This window comes from Phalacrocorax aristotelis, chromosome 13 (genome assembly GCF_949628215.1).
Source record: "Phalacrocorax aristotelis chromosome 13, bGulAri2.1, whole genome shotgun sequence".
NCBI lineage: Eukaryota > Metazoa > Chordata > Aves > Suliformes > Phalacrocoracidae > Phalacrocorax > Phalacrocorax aristotelis.
In genome coordinates, this window is record NC_134288.1 from 8,882,515 (window position 1) to 8,905,036 (window position 22,522).

At 51.6% G+C, this 22,522-nt stretch overlaps 1 protein-coding gene across 7 annotated transcripts in view; it reads left to right on the top strand.

Moving 5' to 3' along the window:
• Positions 1 to 22,522, top strand: part of CDH22 (cadherin 22) — a 95,810-nt gene that overhangs the window by 33,115 nt on the left and 40,173 nt on the right. For 6 of the 7 annotated variants that reach the window (XM_075108378.1, XM_075108376.1, XM_075108380.1 and 3 more), the window contains exons 3-4: positions 1,588 to 1,882; positions 12,631 to 12,750. In XM_075108378.1, the coding sequence (XP_074964479.1) occupies positions 1,588 to 1,882; positions 12,631 to 12,750 (415 nt within the window). The remainder of the gene's footprint in view (positions 1 to 1,587; positions 1,883 to 12,630; positions 12,751 to 22,522) is intronic. The other variant, XM_075108382.1, reaches the window with a different exon arrangement.

The following is a 22,522-nucleotide window of genomic DNA, read 5'->3' on the forward strand; positions in this document are numbered from 1 at the left end:
AGTGGAGGGGGCAGCAAGCTTTCTGGCAGCCAGTGGGGAGGGCTGGGGTAGGATGGCCAGGGCAGGATGCTCCTGCAGACAAGGGCAGACCATCCCTGCGGGCACTTTGCGAGAGGTGCTGCCCCAGCAGATCTGTGGCCGAGCTGCCACAGTGGTCCCAGAGCACTGCTGGGCTCACAGCCCCGTTTGCTAGCTGAGGGAAGGTCTCATTCCCGGACAAGCCTTGGGAGATGTTTCAACATGGGCAGTAATATGTGAATGTTGTGTAAAATGCATTAAATTGTCTAACGCGTGGGCCCCTCATGAAATAAATATATAAACTGTATCTAACAAGACAAATATAATGAAGGCATCATAAAAAAGAGGCAGCTCTGGTATAAATTCTTGCTGGTAGAGCTGTATGTCTGAAAGGTGGATTATAGAACTGCAGTTTAAAAGATTGAATGGCCCATAAACATTTTCATATTTCATTAGCTGATTAATGGACAGCTTTTTTCTTTTTCTTTTTGGGGGGGGCGGGGGGGGACATACACGACTTTGCTGATTCTAAGCGGAAATTGTAGGAAGCAAATAAAGCAGCTGATGAAACCTTTCTGGGGGCCTGTCCCATTATGGATTGTCCCAATTAATGCCCATGCTGCTCTCTATCAAGGTGCATTCTGCCTGTCCAGTTACTGTTAATAGATTTCTCATAAGTGGCTGGATTGTAAAAACCTCATAACTCAGTTTAATGCCACCAATAAAATTTTCTCTGGACGTCTGGCCTGGATTCCAGTCAGCTCCTGGTCCATGGGGAGCTGCTGTTTACCCTTTCTTGTCCTAATTTCAAGTGTTGTCTTAATTAGAAGATGAAGTGGGGACTGGCTACAAAAGCATCTTCCCCAGGGTCTGTTTTTCATCCTGAACAAGGCCCAGTTTGCCACATTGTCCTGCAGGCTTTGCTCAGGTTGGGGCTCTGGGTGTGATGTTGTGAGGGGTCGACCCCCTGCTGCCTGGCCACATAAACCCGGTACAGATATGCAGCGAGTGTGTGAGCTCTCAGGCAGGGAGACTTGTCAGCACTGACTGCCCAAAAGGCAGAGGGTGGCTGTGGCTGGAGCAGAGCTGGCAGATGAGATGGGCTTTGGGTAGCTGGCTGGGTACATGGGGACAGATGCTGGTGGTGAGCTGCCTTTACACCTTAGTCTGCTGTGCAGCTTGGGAAAGGTGATCCTACACTGACAGGGTACTGTCAGGGACCTCTTTCTGGAGTGTTCTGAAGTTGTCCTTCCCTTTTCAAGCATCTCCTAACCTCGTAGTGGTGGGGTTTGCGGTGAGGGTGGGTACTGGCAGGACTTGTGATCTGCCAAGTGTATGGTGGCATAGGCAGGACTGAAGTTCCAGTTTATTGGGCCTTCCTCCATGCACAGGCATCGTTTGGTGGTGCTCTGTGCTGCTCTCCAGTCCAGCAGAGCAGAGGGAGCGGATGGGCATCACGCAGGGACCACGGGCACCTTGCACCAGGGGCTCCACACCCATGCGGTCTTGGCCGAGGGAGCACAAGCATGGCCCCAGCCTGCTCCCACCCTCTCCCTCTTTCCCTGGCAGATCCACTCGGACTCGGATGAGGGGGACGGCTCCATCAAGTACACTATCTCCGGGGAGGGCGCAGGGACTATCTTCCTCATCGATGAGATCACAGGTGACATCCATGCCACTGAGCGCCTGGACCGGGAGCAGAAAACCTTCTACACGCTGCGGGCTCAGGCCCGCGATCGGCAGACGGACCAGCTGCTGGAGCCTGAGTCAGAGTTCATCATCAAGGTGCAGGACATCAACGACAGCGAGCCACGCTTCCTGGAGGGGCCCTACATCGGCAGTGTGGCTGAGCTGTCCCCCATCGGTAGGTCTCCTGGGTGGGAGGAGGTGGGTTGGGAAACCTGCGTGCCTCTCTTGTCAAACCTTGAGCCCTCTGTACCCTGCAAAACTGCCTGCAAATCCCAGGGATTCCAGCTGAGACGAGAGCTAGGGAGCCAAAAGGGAAAAATAAATAAGGTGGCTTAAGGAAAACAAGTGAATAAATCCTCTGAGCTGATTGCCAGCCTGTGGCTGAGCGCTCAGACTCAGCTATAAGCTGTGCCCTGGAGACAGGTTGTGATGGTGCCAGGTGCCCACTGTGCATTTACCCTGGTTTTGCACAGCTCCCTCGCTCCCAAACGCTGCAGGGGTGAGGGGGATGGACTGAGCGCTTGCATGCCGAGGGGCTCATGGCTCCCTGTGGTTCAGATTATCCTGAGTGGGGTTTCTCCCTCTCTGCTTGCCTGTGCCCCAGTCCCTCCTCAGGCCATCCTCTGTGTGCTGCTTTGCTGCCCTCCAGAGCCCCGCGGCTGCCCAGCCATCCCCTTGTGCATCCCCATGCAGCACTGCCGAGCCTCTGGCCTTCCTCCGAGGGGCCAGGCATTGTTGGCTGAGACTGGAGAGTTCGTGTCCCCTGTGGTAGAAGTGTGGCTTCCCCATGTTACCCTTAGCTTGCCCATCCCCTCGCCACTGGGCATCTTTTAAGTCCATTAGCGATCAGCCTCGCTGAAGTGCTGAGAGCCAGGCTGGGATGTGTGCCGCGAGGCTGCATGAGTCCATGCCCCTAGGGATGGCAAAGGGGGGCAGTGAGCTTTGCACTCACCTGAGTATCAGGAGGGGTACAGGGAGTACTGCAGTACTGCTGCCCTTGTTCCCTGTGCTGGCCTGATGGTGGGTTCCCATGCTGCTGAGCACAGCTTGAGTCCAGGGAGAGTGGCTGGCTTGCTGCACTGCCCAGCACGTCACGCCATTCCCCATACACATGGGGCTATCTGTAATCCACCATTGACTAGCCAGAGTGTGTAGCAGACTACAAGTGCCAGCATGCGCTGCAGGCAAGGAGCTATAAAGCACTGTTCTCCAAAGTCTGCATCAAAGTAGAAGACAGCCTGCAAAAGACTGACCGACATCAAAGATAAGGCAGGTGCCCAACACTGTCAGCAAGGGGGAGAGTGCCAGCGCCAGAGCTCCAGGAGGGAGAGCACCTAGGGGGGAGCAGGGCTGAGCTGCATGAGGGGCTCGGCAGGTCAGGCGAACTGCCGAGTCCTCCTGTGCATGTGCAAGATCTGGCTGAAGAGGCGTCCTGGAAGCAGAGTGCAGGGGGTGGTGCTTGGGTCTGTGCTGCCTCAGGACAGAGCTCTGGCTCTCCATGGTTAATGTACAGCATATTGTGAGACTGGTGCATGGCCTCCAGCAGGTACAGATGTGCAGGAATTGCCCACACGAGAGGAGCTGAAGCTGCCTGGATTTCTTTCTGTTGATGGATGGAGAACAAGCTCTCCTGAGGCATCCCAAGCTCTCCTTCCCCTTCCATTTACCTGCACAAATCCTCTCCTGAGTCAGAGAGTGACCTCTTGAATTACAGCCATGTGCTCCTGGAGAAATTAAAGACTGCATGTGGGCAGCAAAGCAGGAGGCATCCTGTTCCCAAAGGGAAGAAAGAAATTAAATTAATCTATTTTGCTTGAACAACATTTAAAAAGGAAGGAATTCTCAACTCTGAGTAATAGACAAGGATCCCAGTTCTTTGAAAGTCACTAACAATTATGGAGCTGCCTGATCAGACTGATGTGAACAAGACATATCAAAGGAGACAGTTTCTATGAGAAATTGGAGATCAGAGGGAGAAAGAAACATGGTTTCACAACATGAAAGGAGGCGATTCCTGCAAATTAAAATACTCAGAAGTTAAAAGTAAAGAGAAGTGCTGTGAACAGCGTGGGCTGTTTCCAAGCTGTGTGCTCAGAGAGGGGAGCTGGAGCCAAGCGCCTGTTCTGCTTACCAGGCTGATGTCTGTGTGCCTGTGACAACCTTGGAGCTCTCTGTAGCCTGGCCATCCCAGGGAGTGTAAGGGCTCCTCTGTAGCAGCCTAGCCCTGGAGATGGCCCAGCTAACAGGGCAGGGAGCGCTTCACATGGCATCTTCAAGTGGCAGCATGAATGCAGAGCTGGAGGGTACCCACATGCTGCTGCTGCAAGTCCCCAGCTCCTTGGTTCTCCCACAGCTTACCGGTGCTTTGCCCAGGAACAGGTTCAGCAGATGCCTTGCTCCTCCACTGTGGCCCTGGTGTGGACACACAGGGAGATGGGGCTGGTCATGGACCTGTTGTGTGAAGTTCAGCTCCGGTTGCTGTTGGAAGGGCTGAGAATGCAGGACATGGCATGCTGCCTGGGCCAGGGAGGTAAAGTTCAGGACTTCCTTACAGGAAATACCCTGCCAGTCCCTGTTTGTGCAGGAGCGCTCCTTTTGTGGCATCAAGGCCTGGTGCAGCTGTAATTATGGGCTTTTTGTGGTTGGTAGTGGTAGTGATGTTTGCTGTCTCTGAGCTGGACAGATAATCTCCCCTAGGTCTGAGGGGTATTTTCATAAGGCTGAAAGGGGAGCATGCCTTGCTGCCTTCCTGAATGTGGATGGAAGTGATCCTCTGTACTGGCCAAGCAGGAGCAGGAAGGCTGGGCAGCTTGGGGAGAGCTTGGACTGGCTATTAATACATCAGGATCAAGGTCAAAGCCTGGGGACCTGCTGGCAAACATGCCTGGTCTCAGCTCCACTTAGGTGCAGATGTTTTTCTGGATCACCAGTGTTAATGGTTCAGCTGTGATCTCTGCTGGGGAAGGGGCTGGGAAGGGGCCACCCCAGGGGCCAGGGATACTCTCCAGCTTGGAGCTTGTTTGTAGGGAGCTGTTCATTCCCTGTCTCTGCTGCTCTGACAGCCTTTGCTCTGTGGCCCAGCCTGAAAAGTGAAGGATGACCCCCTTCCTCCTCCTCTCATGCTCCTGCCTTTTCCAGACCTCGTTGGGGTTTGTGCCTGCGGCTGCCCGAGTGGGTGGTTTTTTCTTCTCACTCATGGCAGCTCTCAGCCGCAGCTTCCCATTCCCTGCCAAAAGCATAGTCCCAGCTCCCAGGGGTGGATACCTTCTTGGGGGCATAAAGAGGAATAAAACAAATATGGTCAGATCTGCTCTGTGGCAGCAGGAGCAGATCAAAGGACATTATTTGCATAATGGAGGAGTACTAATTGGGAGGGAAAGTAATTTGATTTCCTAGTGTCTAAGAGGGAATAACAAATGAGAGAACTGCACAAGCTGTCCGAGTAGCTGGGAGTGCTTTGCAACACACCTGCCCCTGGCTCTGCGCTGGGACCAGGGCAGCACATTATGGTAGTGACAGTATATGTGCTGCTTGAGACTATAAGACTAACTCAGGGTGGTCTAAAGGCCTCTTTGTTCCAGAATCTTTTCTTAACAGTGGCCAAAGTGGATACTTATGGAGGAGGAGGAACAGTTCACACAGCATGTGTGGTGCTCCTCATAATACTCTCCCAGCCAGCAACCAGCTTCAGCTTGGGCATTTCTTCAGCTGTGGGTGGTTTCTGTGGGTTTAGTCAACTTCAGTGTCCGTCTTCCATGAAGTCATCCAGCCTCACTGTAAACCTCTGCAAAGGGAAAGGAAAAGGGGTTGCTGTTGCTGTCTGATGGATCAAAAATGGCAGGCGCAAGATGTTCAGGAAGGTAAGGCCAGAGTCTGGGATGTGTAAGGGGCAGAGGTGGTACTTGGAGCTAACCCCAGCCTATGGAGCCAGGCTGAGTATGTGCTGTGCCCCTGGAGAAGTCACTGTTTTCTACACACAGAGCACAGACCTGAGGTTGCCACTGAGCTCCTACACTTGGAGGGAGCATATCCAAAATGGAACCTGACCCAACAGTTTTACCTGGGCTCCCTTGGCATGGCAGGACCAGCTGCAAGAGCAGGCTTCAGATAACTTATCTCTAGAAACCTCACCCAGTCTGGAGCTGCTGGGGCATCAGGAGAAACAGCACGGCTGCTGAGGACCATTTTGCAGACAGCAGGGCACAGAGCCATCAAAAGCCACCGTCGAGGTACAGAGGAGGCAGGCTTGACCTGCTGCTGTGTGAGGCTGGCAGGGAGGGCAGCCAGAGCTGCAGCAGGGCAGAAGGCTCTCCCTGCTCAGCCCTCCAGAGGGAGCAGGGCCTTGTCCTGCCCCAGGGCTGGCAGCAGCTGCTGGAGGCAACACACCGGGTCCACCTGGGCAGAGGAAGGCAGGTGCTGGTGGTGCAGCCTGGGAGCATTTTCGCTAACTCCCCCTGTGCCCGCTGCTAGGTCAGGACAGCTGGCTGCTGTGCGTGCGTGTGGGCTAGCCAAGGAGCAGTCTGTCTACAGGATGGGGCCTGAGCTACAGAGAGTGTTGCAGCCCCACTGCTTGTCCTGTCACCTCAAGAAGAAACTGTGGGCTAAGAGCTTTCAGGCTGCTCTCTGCTGGCACGCAAGGCTCAGCTTCTGCATGGATACCCCAGTGCAGATCACTGCAAAATGCCCGAGTTGAGCAGGGTCTAGTACCAAAGGAAGAGACCTGGAGCTGCAGAAGAAGGTAGGATGGGAGCCAGCCGACTGCCTGGGAACTGCAGGATCTTCACCTTGTAACCGGAGATGCTAAAATTAGCTGTGTTTTGGGCTCCCTTCCTGAGCTCCCTGGGGTCTGCTTAACAGCTGTCTGCCGCACACAGGCGTGAGCCCAAATCCAGCACGCACTGCTTCCTGCAAGACAACTCTGTTGGTTGCACAGAGCGGGGTGTTGCAATGCAGAGCTTGGTTCTGGGCTGTTTGGGGGTCATGCAGAGCCTGGAGTAAGGGACGTGCTAGGAAACATGCATCCTTTCATCAGAATATCACTCCTCCCTTGGTGCATTTTGCTTTCCTTATTTTTCTGTGTAGCACCAAGTCCAGATTAGAGATGATTTGGCTGTACAGACAGAAACTTGGGGTCAAGCCCTGACTCTAGCACAAAGCTGGCTGAATGCAGGAGTGATTATTGTGAAGAGAAATTGTTTAATCTCTGTGCTGGAAGGAGAGAAAAATACTTTGTTTAACATGCAGCCAGAACACTTGCAGGCAGTCTGATCTTTTTTTTTTTTTTTTCCCTTCCCCTTGATAGAAAGTGCTCAAAACCCTTGTGTGCATCTGGAAGCTGCTGGGGCAGCAAGTAGCTGGGAGCTGGGGCTTGCCCCTTCCCCTTCAGTGCTGTGCTCTGGTTATGGTAGAAGCTCTGAGCCCTCTGCCCTGCACATCTGAGCACCTGCTACACCCTCTCTACATCCAGTCCGCATGTGCTAAGCCCCTCAGGCAACCTGTGCCCCCTTAATTTAATGCTTTGGTTTACTACCCAGGACACCACATTTTTCTGCTTGGTGCCAGAGGCTGGGGTGCCTTGTGCAATGGGTTTCTCTGGCCGGACACCCCAAAGGATGTTTCCATAGTTGTACGTTTGAGTGATTCCACCACTGCCAGGTTAGCTCCCTTGGGCTTGTCCTGCGGGGTGTGAGGGCTCTGCAGTGATCTCCTCTGGATTGGATTTGGCTTTCTACCAAGTCAGAATGTTCCTGAGATTGCAAGAAACTCAATTCTGCTCCAGTAATTTTTAAGCTCCTCTGGTTTATTTTCTTCCCTGATGTCCTGCCTGCTTGTTTCTGGGGTGCATCAGCCACTGCATGTGTTGGGCAAGACGAAAGCTGTAAATTGCATTGCTTATAAAATCTCACAGGCCTCCACCCCCACAGCAACCAGGTCCCGGAGATGAGTGCTGCACTCTGGCATCAGTCCAGGGCATGTGGCTTTGCATGACAAAGCACTCCGCTCAGGGTGCTTTATATTCTGCAGGGCTGAAATGACCATGTGCTGTCCTGGAGCTAGCAGGATCTGCACAGAAAGGTGCTCTAAGCATGGGTAGAGAGTTGTCCTTTGGGCTCAGTCTGAGCTGAAGGTGCAGGTTGCAGCTCCAGAGCAGGTCTGGGGAGCGGCTGGAGGCTCATACCTGCACCAGGGAAGGGGTGAAGGCTGCCATGAGGAGGGGCAGTCAAATTTAGCAGGTGTTGGCTTTTCCTGCTACCTGTTTACCTCTCTGCTGGCCTGGAGCCTGGCTGTACTTCTGTCTCTGGGGAAGTGACAGGTCCTGTTGGCTTGCTTGTGGATTCAGTGCAGGGCCTCTTTACTCTTGGATGTGTTTAGAGTTTGCCTGTTGACATTTCTTTTAGCTAAACCGGTTTGGAGTGAGTGGCATAGCAAGTGGTCTGGAGTCATTAGCCTTCGGTGTGCAGGTGGATGGCACCTCCAAGGATCACTGAAACTGTCCCCAGAGGCTCTGGGTCCTGTGGGGAAGGTGGTGATGGATGCTAGTACATGTCTGCATTAGTATTTCAAAGGTGCTCTGCAGAGCCCAGGACCTGCAGAGCTCTGGCCATCCAAGCCAAGGCACTTCAGGCTGAGCTCTTCTTTGCCAGGCCAGCCTTGAGGACCACTCTCTGTGGCTGCAGCAGGGGCAGCTGAGCAGGACTGATCTCCGCACTCACGGCTGCAGTGGGAAGGGGCCTTGCAAAGAAATGGCTCCTTGATCCTGCCGGCTCCCAGGGACATCAGGTGCCTTTTGGTGCTGGCAGCCTCTGTCTGCACTGCTGATCCTGGCTCCCTGCTGGGCGCAGCGGAGATGGGATTAATCTCTCTTGCCTGCGGAGTCAAGGACTGGCTGATGTCCATGGCAGGACTCCAGGACAGCTCAGGGTGCGGAGCAGGGACAGCCTGGGCAGGGCCCATGGAGCCGGGGGATGGCTGGCAGCCAGGGTCTGTGTCCCTGTCAGTGCAGGGTCAGCTGGGGGCTCTGTGGCCCCAGCACAGGCTGTCAGGGAGGATTGCTCTGTAAGTGAGTGTCTCTGCTCTCCCTTTTCTCTGTAAAATTGTTGGTTTCCTCTGGTTCTGTGGGGTGAGCTGGCCAGGGGAGGAACTGAGGTCTTTACTTCATTTTACATGTCTAATTATCTCTCTGGATATGAGTTCAGGCTTCCCGGTTATGGGAGGTGGGTTATACAGTACATGATGGATGTTTAGATTTTATTTATCGTATCTTTTTATGGCTAAGGCACATGCCAGAAAACTAAATGAAAGTCGTACACGCTGTACTTGCTGTGGGCAGTGCTACGCTTGGAGAGCAGGGACTAAGAGCAGGGGTGGGAGCCAGTGTTCCTGGGCTTGTCTCTGGAGGAAGGAGGGGGATCAAGTTAAACTGGAATTGAAGACCTTTGTTCTTCAGATTGAAAGAGGGTGAGGGGAGGGTGGAAAAGAGATAAGTGGGAGTTAAGAGAGGGTGCTGGAAAGTTGGACTCCTAGATTCCTGATATCCTACAGGTGACCTTGAGCAGGCTGCATTGCATCTTCACAGACTAGAAATAAAGGCACAAAGTGAGGTTAATGTTCCCTACCTGCCTGTTGTTGCTCATCTGTTAATGAGATGCTGTGAGAGCAGGTGGGGAAGGGCAGAGCCTTCATCACGTTCAGGGTTGCTGGCTTCAGCCTAAGGGCAGTATGCCATGATCCTGCTGCCTCTGAGCTGAAGGTGCCTTGCTGCAATGCTCCTCATGCTGCTTGTTTTCCCCTTGAACTAGAGCGGAAAGCTCTGGTCCCAGACATGGGGCTCATGTCTGGGACCCAGCAGCCTGGATCTACCACCCCATAGCCCTGTTGCTCCAGTGCTTGGGAGCACCCAGCAGCTGGAGGCAGCCCCATGGCCAGGAGCTTTCGGTGCTGGCACTGGAAAACGGAGCAGCAACCTGCCTGGCTTGTCGGGAACATGGCTTAAAATGGAGAAACAAAACCCTCCTCTGGGTGGGTGTGGATCCTGCCTTCCCATTGGACTGCACTGATGCAGTTTTGCAGTGTTCAGGTAAATAACTGGAACACAGAGTATAGCTGTTTGTCTGATAGGGCTGGATTAGTAGGTGAATTATGCAACTGAACGTATCTGGGGGGAAGCAGCATGAGATGCAGAGCCTGATGCAAACTTTTAATGGCTAGACCCCCAGTATAATGATCACTGGGCTGGCACCTATGGGGTGACACCACTGAGATGGCTGGGATAGAGGGTTGAGGCATAGTTCTTGGGGCACTTGCTCTGTCTGCATGCAGGCTGTCCTGACGCAGGTTATACTGTATGCAGGGCAAGTGCAGGCAAATAACTGATGGGCTTGTGTATGTGTGGGTGAGTTTTGGACTTCTTAACCCTTTGCCTCTGAGATGCCTACGCAAGAGCAAGTGGTTCTGGGAGTGTGGGCTCTTTGTGCAACGTCAACTGGTTCTGCCTGCGGTGATGATGGGTGCTACGAAGTGCAGGTGCAGGGGCGGGTGTTGCTGTGGACACTGGGCATGGACTCTCAGCTGGTTGCTGCCAGGCCGGGCACAGAGGAAGACCTACCTGTTTGCCAGGGGCAGGTGCTGCTTTTTCTGATTCTCAGACTTTGGCACCTCCAGCATCCCTAGCAGGGCTTCTCTGCTGCAGTTGGGAGAGGGGTGCTTGGAGACCCCAGTGCCATGTACTTTTCTCTCTCTGGTCTCTTCCTTCTCAGCTTTCTGATCAGAAGCTTCCCAAGGGAACATGCCAGAGTGCCTGAAGGGACATGCAGTGCGGGCGCTGGTGTGGGGGTGATCTGCCTTGGCTTATGTCTGGTGGAATAGTTGCGTGATGGCAGGCAGGGGGAGGCGGAGGAGGGGGCAGGACAGACCCTTTCAAGGAAATGCAGCAATAGTATTTCTTAAACAGCTCTTTGCAAGGCAGGGAGCTAGTGTTGCTGTGGTGTAATCTGGATGTGCCTGGCAGGGATGCACCATAACTTCACTGGAGACAGCAAAGCATAAATAAGTTGACTCGAACTAGCTTGTTGCTGAAGACCGATGAGGGCGATTCTCATGTTATCAGCAGAGCTGCAGCTCAGAGAAGATGGCCAGGAAGAATGAAAAGCAACCATGGTAACTGCTCAATTTCTTATGTGAACACCCTTTCGAGGAGATCAGAAGTGAACTAGACTGGGGGGAGCATGTGCATCCCAGCTGCCTGCAGCAGCATTGCTATCTCTGCTGTCTCATCTCTTGCCTGAGTCCAGGCTGGGCTGGTGCAGAAGTGCCCTGGCTGCCTGCCTTGCCTGCAGGCTGTGGGCTGGTGGTCTCCTGACAGGGGAAGAGGAAGGCACCAGGGACCAGAGCTCCTCATCCTCCATCTGGATGGTTCCAGCTCCATTTCTGCCCACTGTGATGTGGGAACAGAGGCTGCTTCTGACTTTGTACCTCTGGCGTTTGGGAATGTAACGGGTCTGGACTCGGATGCTGACAACCAGTAGTAAGCCTGGCTCTGGGTTATTCATGACATGGGTCTAGCCAGGACCAGCCTGTGAGATTGTCTTTGCAGCATATAGACAGATGCACTGCAGAATAGAAGAGTTTCTGGACCAGAGTGTGGTGCCTCTGGTCCTCAGCTGGTGGCATGGCAGCCCTAACTGGTGCCTGTGGCAGAACAGAGCTGCTGGGTGCAGCAATGAGAGCTGTGAAGTGCTCTCTCCTGGCCCCTTCAGTTTGGGTTGGTCTTGTGCCCTGGAGTTATCTCTGAACCAAAACCTACCTTTTAGCTGCAGTCATTGCTGGGGGTTCTTGTCTGTTATAAATTACCAGCTTCTCTGCCAGCCTTGTCAGCTCTTGGCTCTGGCAGTAATTTGCAGCAGGGAGTTTCCCAGTTGGTTTGATCTTTCCTATGAGCAGCTCAGGACTCTTTTCCCTGTCCTGCACCTCATCCCACCAGAGAGGTGACTGGTGCCAGTGCTCAGCCTCTGGGGCAGGGATGCTCTGAGTCTGGTGCTAGACATAGAATAGGGTAGCCTGTCCTCACAGGTCTTTGGTCACACCATCTCCTTTCTCAGGGGTGTCTGTAGGCAGAATTAGGCTTCCCCTCCTTCCTCCCTTCTGTTGTATCTGTGGATCTCAGCCGCATTCTCATGTCCTGGGTCCTGCTTTGTCAAATTGAACATAATGTCAAATTAAAGCCATCACAGGGGCAGTTGGAGTGAAGCATCCAGTTTAATGAGGCTGCGTTGAAAATCAATAACTTAATTGCAGACATTTGATGGACTTTTATCCAATTTATAGTTCTTTTGCCCTGTTACGTGTAGAGCATGAGGACGTGGTACTGTGTCTGGCTATGGGCAAGCAAAAGCCTTTCCTCTCCCGTGGCTGTTGTCCCTTTGCAGGTCTGTCTGCTGCAGAGATGTGGTGCTGGAATGTGGATCGGGCCCAGGCTGGGAGGTCCCTCTATGGGCTGGAGGTGACCACGTTGCTCAGTGCTGACAGGAAAGGGGCAGCTGTGGTGATAAATCTTGTCCCTAGCTGCTTCCCAGATGGTTCAGTAGAACTCTGCTGCGAGAAAAGCTCCCAGCTGTTTAGACCAGTGATCTCCTGGACAGCAGGTCCTGCCTAGACTGCAACACTGAGGTGGCCCAAGGTCTGGTCCCTCCTGCCACTCTGCAGGACAGAACAGGCATTTGCAGCAGCGTCTGGAGTCCTGGCTCTCAGACATTTAGGGGGAGACAATGCTGCATTTGCACCCAACTGTTCTCTCTTCCATCAGCATGTACGAGTGATCAGTGTTCGCCCCTGCTCTCCCATTCTGCCAGCCCTTGGCCCTGAGGTATGCATTGCTCTTCTCACCTTATCCCTGACTTCTTGTCTTCCTCCTTGTCCCTGCTGCAGGCACCTCTGTGATGCAGGTGATGGCATCTGATGCTGATGACCCCACATACGGGAGCAGTGCCCGGGTAGTCTACAGCGTACTGGAGGGCGAGCAGCACTTTACTGTGGACAGTAAAACAGGTGAGCAGCACGCAGCTGAGCTGGGGCAGTCTGTGTGGGATGTCAGGACACCAGACCGTGGCCATGTGTCCTGCATCTGTTCGGTGCATGGCTGTGTGCCAGCAGGCCTGCACCTCCATGCTGGGTGTTGGTGCTGGGGTACCCATGCCATGAGCATTACTGGGTGTTGGAGAGGAAGCTCAACAGCCCTGCAGGCTGCTGCCTGGCTCTGTGCAGTGCCTGCGGCAGGCAGCACCATGGAGCAAGACCTGCAGCTGCCAGCTCAGAGTGCCCTGCCTGCACCTGCACCAGCCAGAGCTCCTCTGTGCTCTATGCCCAGAGCAGGAGTGCACCCGCAGGCACATAAAATCTCAGTGTGAAAGGTTTAAGTACTACCAGAGGGGCCTTACCAAAGGCTGCATTGTTATCAGCAGGGCTTTGATTAAAGGTAACACTTTAAATTAAGGATTGGTTTATAAATGTTCTATTAATATTTAATGAAAGAACAGTAGAAGCTGCTCCATTCCTTAATAACTTATAATAGAGCCTGTTGTAAAATGCCTCTGTAATAAATCCCTAGCAGATGATGCTCTGACATACTGGTTAGAGTAGACCATAACCAGGAGATGTTGGGGTATATATTCTCCTTGCCTCCCAGGAGTGTGACTCTCATTACCCTTAATGGGAACCTTGCAAGCTTTCTAAGGAGGGAAGACACTCAAATGCTAATAAGAGGTATTTAAGGCACAAAGCATGCAGTAAAGTACCCACAGTTTAATGAAAAATTGTCAAAGGACAAGCATGCTGGGTAGCTGCAGCTCTTGTTGGAAATCTGGACAGCAAAGTCATCTCCCCCGACCCTATTGCTGAAAGTGACACAGGCTGAGATCGACCCCTGGACTGAAGTGCCAAGTCTCTGTCAGGCTGACCTGTGTCTGCTAATAGATATTTTCTAAGGCTGTTTTTATGTAAGTCAGGGTGAAATTTGTTCGCAGGCTCTGGTGTAAGGAGAGTGTAAAGAAGGTATGTGTGCCTGAGTCTCTGCATCTGTGTGCACTCATGCACCTGCTGAAAACCAGTCTGGTGTGCATGAGAAAGCCTGTCACAGTCCTGTCTCTGCCACCTGCCCTGGCTCCCATTGGAGCAAAGCTCAAATTTGGTAACTCCTAAGCACACCTGACAGCAGAGCTGGGGTACTCAGTGGAAAATGCCATTGTCTGGACAGAGGCTGGTGTGGGGAGAGTGCACAGGAGCAACCTTGGGGCTGCCCCCACTGCTGGCCCAGCAGCTGCTGCACCTGGGCTTTCTTCTCTCCCAGATTTGCTTTGTTTTATTGGAGGGTTGGGGGTGTGGATGAACAATGGACTGAATGCTGAAAATTCAGATATATGTGAGATCCTGTTAGTCTGAGACAGCTTTGCGTGAGTGGAACCCTGGCTGCTGGAATGAAGAGGGACCACTGGGAGCAAAATGCACAAGTCAGGACATGCAGAGGCTCAGCTTCCTGCAACAACATTAATGCTCTGTATTAAGGCATAAACTGAAATGTGCCCTGTGGGACTGTGGTGAGAATTAATGTCATTCTGGGAATCCAAGCTTCTGGATTCCTTGACTTTTTGTGTCTTAATTCTCAAGCTGGTCGTTTGATACACTGGTGGGGGTTGATTTGCTCGTCTACTTGCGTGTGATTCATAAAAGCAAAACTGCTGACAATCTGCAGAAGAGTCATTGGCCCTTCTTGAGCATGTCTGTTTCCAGAATATCTGACCTAAAGCAGGTACTGGGGCTGACTCTTTGGTGATGTCTTAACTGCAAATAGCCTTTCCTAGCTGCCTCGCCTGGGCTCCAGGAATGGGGTGTGCAGCTCTGTCCATTGACCATTTAAGATGCAGCTGCAGTCTGTCCTGCACTGCCTGTGGCCTCGCGCCTGGAGTGAGCTGCGTGCCCCGCTTTCAGTGTTAGCCCGTAGGGATGCGCTGCTGGGGACAGCAGGTACAGGACTGGCAGTGCTGAGGGGGAACGTTGTTTCATCATGTCTCTTTTGGTACTGGCCACAAGCCAGCACATGCACCTAAGCAAATCCCATCTCGCTCCCACTCTGCACTTGAACAGGCCTTTAGTGCTCCACATGGGAATCCTGGCTTGGCTGCACTGGGAGGCCTGGCTTCTGCCCTGACCATAAGATTTAATTATCCGTAGCAGCAGCATAACTCTCAGAGCCACCATTGTTATTAACAGCCATAAAAAGAACCATAAAAACCTGGCATGTTACATTTCTTATAATATATGGTAATGAACAATTTGTTTTCCCGTTTTGTTTTTGACCTCCTTCTCCACCTTTTCTTGCAGCTCCATACATGCCCATGCTCCCTTGCACACCGCCTAAGCCCGTGTCTCCTTCCAGCCACGGGTTCTCTCTTCCTTCCTTGACTTCGCAGCCAGCTCTTTTCGCACTGTCCTTCATAGCGTAGGTGTTGCATGTACAAGTGTGGTTTGCACACTTGAGTACAGGATATGAACCGTGTGTAGGTTGCTTAGTTCGTCTCCTGTTCTTGGGTGTTACTAGCTGCACTATTCAGCTAGGATTTTGGATTCAATGGACCTTTCAAAGGCAGACCCAAACTGACCTGATGCCATGCTACGCCAAGTCCTACCACTCAGTAAGCCCAAATTCCCATGGAGTCTCAGACATCTTTTTGGAGGGTGACGAGGAACTAGACGGCCTCACTGGAATAGCAGTGCTGCAGCATGGCATTTGCTGGTGTCCACAAAGCTGTGGCGAATGATTCCAGTTTCCACAGTGTGGAATAATAGTGAAGAAAAGAGCACAACTGATGTACACGAGCTTTTTCTTTCCTTTCAGATACACCAGCCACTACCTCTTGTGCTTTGAGAACTAAGTTTGAAACGCTGAAACTGTCTGTGGGTTTGTGTTGTGTAGCCCAAATCAGGTCCCAGAATGTACCCTGCATGTGTTCAAGGTCTAGCTTTTTTTGGTGTGGTGGCTTTTTTGGTGGGGAGCTCTGTATGCAAAAACTTTGGAGGCGTGAATTTTTGTGCCAGCTATGAGAATATCCCCTAGGCTCCTTGCAAGAGCCTGCAGGCATTAGGCTCTGTGCTGCCCTTATTCATTCTCAGTTTGCAGATAAAGTGCAGCTGATCTTTGTCTGCTCTTTGTAACAGGTGAGCTGCATTGCACTGTTCTGTGGCTGCCCTGTTCCTGCTGGAGGAGGCTGTGCTTTTCCAGTTGTCAGCATGGATGTGTGCTTTGCTGCTTCTGTTGGGGAACAGCCGCTTCTGCCATTGGTGATGGGTGTCGGCTCTGTGAGTGAGCGTGCTTCAGTCTGACTGCAGAGAGCCCCCTCTAACCCTGCAGCAGGCGCTGACTGGCTGTGGGGCAGGCTTGCAGCTGCGGGAGCTGTGAGCCACAGCTTTATCCAGTGGATGCAGGTTGGGACGTTTAGTGCTACTTCCTCTTCTAGCTCCAGGAATCCTGTCCTCACCGAGATCCTTCTCACTTACACTTTTCAGATGCTGAGATGGGTGCAGAGAATATGTCACTCCTGGTGCATTTCATGAGAGGAGAAATTGGAGTGCATATAAATTTGCAGGCCAAATTTTCATGTTGCTTTATATCACCCTGCGGTCTCTATACCTTTGCAGATTATTCACCTTTACAGGGGCAAAGCTCTTCTTAGGCAGGCAGCTGTGCCTGCCTGCTCATGCCTGTTCCCATCTTCTTTGCAATGCCCTTTCTCATCTCTCTCCAGCATGGCTGGAGGCTCGCCGCTGCCTGCAGTCCTTGCCCACAGCCTCAGGAGGAAACCTGAAAATACTTGACACCCAGAAGGGGACCACAGCCTGGTGCCCTTGGCTCCAGCAGTCTTGTTCATCCCTTTGCAGGGGATATAGATTGCTACAGAACAATCACAACAGGTAACAACGTAGACCTCATGATATTTGCTGGTTTCCTAAAAGCCCAGCTTGTCAGTTCAGGAGAGGGCATGAGAATCTTGCTTTTTACTGAAAGGAAAAGGTTGTTCTTAAAATTTGTCATTCTGCTGTATGCAGGGAAAAGTCAGAAGGACTCAGAGGCTAATTGAAATGCAGTCTGGCATTTAATGATTACTTAAAACAGCTCCTGAGTTCTAGAGCCTGTCTCCTGATTTGGAGACTTAGCCAGTGAGGGCTGAGAGGTACTTGTGCCAGGAAGTACAGGAAATACTGGCCTGCTGGGATGAAGTTTATGGTTATTTGTGTGCAGTCATTAGTTGTTTCATCCTTACCTGTCAGCCTTGCCTTGCCCTTTTTGGAGACCGATCACAGCCCTAGTTCCAGGGTAGTAAGGGTAGGCTGGGAGAGGAGTTCTTGCTGGGGACATGCTGCTTGCTGATTTGGGCTGATGAACTGTTGGATTTGTGTGATGCAGTGGTGGGAGGCAGAACGTGTTTCTCTGCTGCTCTTGCCAGTTTGTTAAAAATGCTCCTTGGTGCCTGGAAACACAGATATTGGTATGTGCACGTCTGTGCGCTCATGGGTTTATGCAGGTTTGTGTCCCACCCCAGAAGCTTATTCACCAGAGCTGTGCGTAGGGACAAAGGACTCTGAGCATAGGTGATGAGAGTCTGCAGAGAAGCCATGCTTATTTTAGGTGCTCTTATTAGTAAAACTGAACGTTAGAAGTCCTTTTCAGATTGATGCAGGAACTTCAGTTGGTTTGGGACCAAACTGTATGTTTGGTCATCTTGAGCAAATCAGGGTGTATCTACTAATGTGCAATGGGAATTAATATTAAGTAATTCAGCTGCTAAAAGAAGAGACAAAGGGAGGGTAAGTGTGCTGGCCCATCTGTTGTAGCTCACTTTAGGTGTCTCCCTCTAGGGCACTGCTGCCTCTGTGCTGGCATGGGCAAGGCTGATTCTAGTCAGGTACAAGCCCCTGCTAGGTGCTCTTCTCTGAGCAGTGGCAGTAGCTCTGCCTCTGTAGGTGCTGCTCTAGGAGCTATGGGGCACGCTGGTTTGAAAAGGACTTGGCTACCCACTATGAAAGGTACTGCATTAGAAATCTGCAGGCTGCAGCATCCCTCAGTCACAATAGTTGTGTGACTCTGTACCCTTCTGATTAACTTTGCTGCTTAGCTTGGTTCTGCTGATGCAACCATAATGTTTCCAATTCCAAATTTCAGCTCTGTACTTTATTTGCTGAAGAGCCATGAGCGTCCTGAACCTTGTCCCTAATATCTTGCTCAGACCACCTGTAGCTTCTGCTTCCCAGATTGTCCTGAGCTGAAGGTCAGGAAGGGGGACTGTGCATGTAGGGTGGCTGATGTTCTGGCTTTTGGGGCTAAGACCCCATCTGCAGTGGGCTGGCCTCCTCCAGGAAGTATGCCTCAAGCAGCACTTGTGTCATGGCAGATATATTCGTATTTCTATGTCCCTGCAGGCAGGTGAGGGCACAGGTGAGGAATCTGCAATCTATTTGGCAGGTGCCTTGCCACCCCTGGGCTGAGGCAGAGATCTGTTTGCTTTAACTGGCCAAGGTGCTAGGACAAGTGAATCTGTTTTATCCAGCTACCTAATAGGAGGGCATGGAGAAGACAGCCAGGCTCTTCAGGCATGCACAGTAAAAAGACACAAATGGCAGGAAGAGAAAACTTGTCACCATGAAGGTGGCATTTCCATCCTTGGAGATACTCAAAACCTGACTGGATATGGCCCTGAGTAATCTCATCTGCCTTTGAAGACTGCCTACTTTGATCTGTAGTTGGACCAGGGACCTCCTGAGGATACTTCCACATACATTACTCCATGACTTTCTGTCTTTGCACTTTGTGGCAGGGAGCATGTTGCTCCTGACTGCCCTCAGCTAGAAGGTGCCTTGTCCAGAGGGTCTCCGAGGATGTGGACATCTGAGCTAGGAGTATCTGAGAGCAGAGAAAGCCTGTAATGGTGGGATTCCTGGAAGGCAGTTACCTGCTGAGTACTTTGTCCTGCTTTGTTTTTATCACCCAGAGCGTCTGCTGTTTGAGCAGATTTGATGGTATTCATGTGATGCTGTAAGTGTCCCCTTGCCTGGTAATTATACTGATTAATCTGGATCATGATGGAAAGCCACATGTGCCTTGTACCAGAGGGTATGCCACCATGCGTCTGTATTATTCAACTAACAGATGCTGACAAGAACTAGGGAGATGAGTCTGAGCTGGAGGTTGTTCTTGCTTTGTTAGCAGTGTCTGGGAAGGACAAAGTTTGGCAGTTTTTTCTGGCTGGAACAAGGTGAATCTTGGGAGATGATAGCAAGGACTTTTCTGTGTTCTACACACAGCAGCAGAGATCCCTGCCTCTTCTGTCTCTGTGCGCTGAGAACAGTTCTGCCACCATCACTTGATGCTGCTTTTGCAGAGTCCCTGGGGTTCAGGTTTTAGAAGCAGAGGCACTTCTGGCTCTAGGAGATGGGACCACGCAAGTTTGCTGCTGGTGGGTGTTTATGGCAGCACTCATAGTGCCATATTCAAGGAACTGGTGTGGAGCATGTTTGGAGACCCTGATTTGTCAAGGCCACTAGCAAATGGTAAGTGGTGCCTCAGCCTAAAAGGCAAAACCAGCCTGACACTTGGGGAGTAGCCTGGTGCGGCCCATACAACTTTAGGGGGAACAACTTTCTCAGTGACAATCCTGCTGGGGCTCTTAGAGGTATGGGGCAGTTCATCTGCATCAGACCCCCACTCTTCCAGGATGGACTAGACAAACAGCATCTTGGCAGGAGGTGATTTCTGCACTCCTGTAAAAGGCGAGGGTTTTGTCTGTCTCGTGCCACTTGAAGAATAAGAGCTGGCTGGGGCCATTTGTCTGCCTGGCTCTGCATGTGCCAAATGGCCTGGACTTGCTCCCTGCTGGGACAGGTGACCTTGGAGGTGTTCTGAGAAGCGCCTGAGCACTTTCCTCCTGTCTTGCATGGTGTATTATGAGCTATATCATTACGAGCAGCTCAGTTAAGTCATTACAGCCTTGGTGAATGCATGAGCTCTTTCCCTCTCATCCCAATTCATCACTATTGTGCTGACATGAATCATTTTCATTATAAAATGCTTCAGACCCTGTTAATTAACAGAATTGCTTAAATTTCAATGAGATAGTGCTTGCCCAGAAATAACGGTTTTGTATTCATAGTGGAGTGGCAAGAGGGGCCTATAAGCACGACTGGCTGAGGCCAGTCCCATGCAGCCCTGGGGAAATGGTGCTTGTGCCAGGCCAGTCCTGCCTGCTCTCAGACAGGAGGTTGCAATTCTCACTGGGACACGTGCCTGGAGGTGTATTCATCAATCCCTTGTCGGTGCTCCCTCAGCCCCTTTGGATGAGGTGGGGTGGGACTCCTGGTCAAATGGCTTTATCTGAACAGACCCAGGATGAACAAGGGAGCCAGTACAGACCCTGGGCCCCATCACGGGGTAAACACCTGCTGTCTTCCTGTGGAGGGGTTGGGATGCTCCGTAGCAGAAATTCTGCAGTGCTCTGTGCTGCCTCTGACCTGCATGCTGGCTGGAGCGTGGACCACAGTGATTGAGCAACAGAAGGGCTAAGAGTTACCTGAGTGTGTAAACAGGCAGATGCTCGAAGTGCTCAAGAGATGGTGGGTAAGACAGAGCCTCCTCTCAATTCATAGGGCTGAAGGCAGTTGGGAGTCCAGGTAATTACAGAACTGAAATGACAGAGGGCCAAGGGAAGCTAGGTGACATTGTACCTATCCATGAGAGCCGGGGAGCTGCAAGGATCTGAAATGGTGGTTATGTCTTTATAATAAATCCTAACAATTATAATCATTGGAATAATTGCTAGTTTCAGAAAGCAAGGAGAGATAAATATCTCCAGAACAGTGTTGCCAGCTCTTACTGCGCCTGTAATGTCATGCCAAAGGGGGAGGAATTTCATCCTCCTAGCACAGTGGCATTCTGACTGCCTTTGGGTCCCAGCATTAGTGGCTTCTTGGTGTGACCTATCCACCCACGGCCTTTGTCAGGAGATGCACAAGATCATGCCAGACATCAATGGGGAAACTGGCAGCCCACTGGCTGATGCCTGGAAAGCCTTGGGGTATGTCCCTGAAGCCACGTCTGGTCTCCTTGCAGCCTGCTGGCACCCAGCTCTCCCCTCCACTGTACTCGTGTTGTGCTGAAGGCTTCCCAGAAGTGTCCGCTTTGAGCCAGGTGGCTTGGATGGCCGTGATGCTCTGCCACTGCTCGCTTTTTTGCATGTCAGCAAATGTCTTGCAAGTTGCTGAGAGCAACTGGATGATTCTCTGCTGTTCACTTGGCAAGGGAGCAGCTCCTTGTTCCCTCCAGGTCGATCCCACTTGCTGGAGACCCACGCCTTGCATCCAGGCAACCCCCTTCCAGCATCTTCCCTAACACCAGGAAGGATTACTGGTGAAACAAAGCAAAGATGGATTTTGCAGTTCACAGTAGGAGGAGGTAAAGATAATAGTTAAACAGAAAAGCCTGGAAGAGAGAGCAATTACAGCAACAGAAAACAATGTCTAAATCTGTAGGAACGTTAAGAAACTGAGCTGGAGGGGATTTTAAGCCATTCCTAGCTGTTCTGGGGTGTTGCTGGTATAGTGGGATTGGGAATGTGCCGCTAGTGACCTTGAATTCGTGTATGCACTCATGCTCATGTGTGCCCCTGGTGCCACCTCAGGGCAGAGTAATTTCTTTCTTTCATTCTCAAAATATTTCTTCTCTGCTTTTTTAACATGTAAATGAAGCACTCCTGGGTAACATAGGAAGTTGTAACTTCTGCCATTCACAGTGTTTTCTGGGTTTTACCTCTCTTTTTTTTTTTTCTTGCTTTACATTCCTTCATATTTTATTCCTGGTCATTTCCCCCAAGCCCAGATGACTACTGAAGACCTATAAACACTTTTTTTAAAAGGGATTTCATTTCATAAAAAGTACTAACATACCGTACATTTCGTTAAGCTTTACGGTCTTCAGTGCATTCTCAGCTCCTGACACAGAGCATGTATATCATTCTGGCCTCCTTAACTTAGAAGGATGCTTTAAAATGAGGGGATTTGTGCAGACACACTTTTGGAAATACACTGCCGCCCCCTCATTCTCCAAATCAAACCGGGGGGCCCTCCAGGCATGCTTGGGCCAGAGGCACCTGTGGAATGGAGCTTGGGTTTGGAGCACCTGTGTTCTGTTAGGAAGGCTGCAGCAGCAAGCCTGGCTCCTGCTAGAGCAGATAAGGATAAGTGGGCTGTTGCAGATTTGTGCCAACGGGGTTTTGTGACTCAGCCTGGGCTCCTACCCAGCCTTTCTGTGCAAACCTCGAGGCTGGCCTCAGTACAGCCCCCACATCTGGGAGAGTCCTCCCCCTCCTGTGCCTCTGGCCCCCACCAATCTTTCACCAGGCTCCTGGCCTCCCTCTAGAGAAGTACAAACCTCCTCTGAGCCAGAGTTTAACCCTGTCAGAGCTACTGGCAGCCCACAGTAGAAGCAGCAGGCGGGAACCTTTCATGCAACGTGCCTGCAAATTGGCTGCAGAGGCTTGCTGGGATCAGGTTAGGCCTGTGGCTATTCCTGGGCTCTGGGGGGATTTTCAGGGTGTTTCTGCCTGGCTGACAATCCCATGGGCTTGTTCTTCTCTCCAGAGACCTTTTCTCCCCTCAGTTGGCTTTTGCTTATGTGATCTCTGTGAAGGCTGCAGAAGGGTTTGCTCCCCTTTGCGCTGGGGCCCAGCAGATGGTGTTTTTTGTTGCCAGCAACTGTGCTCCTATGGTAAAGGCTGCTAAC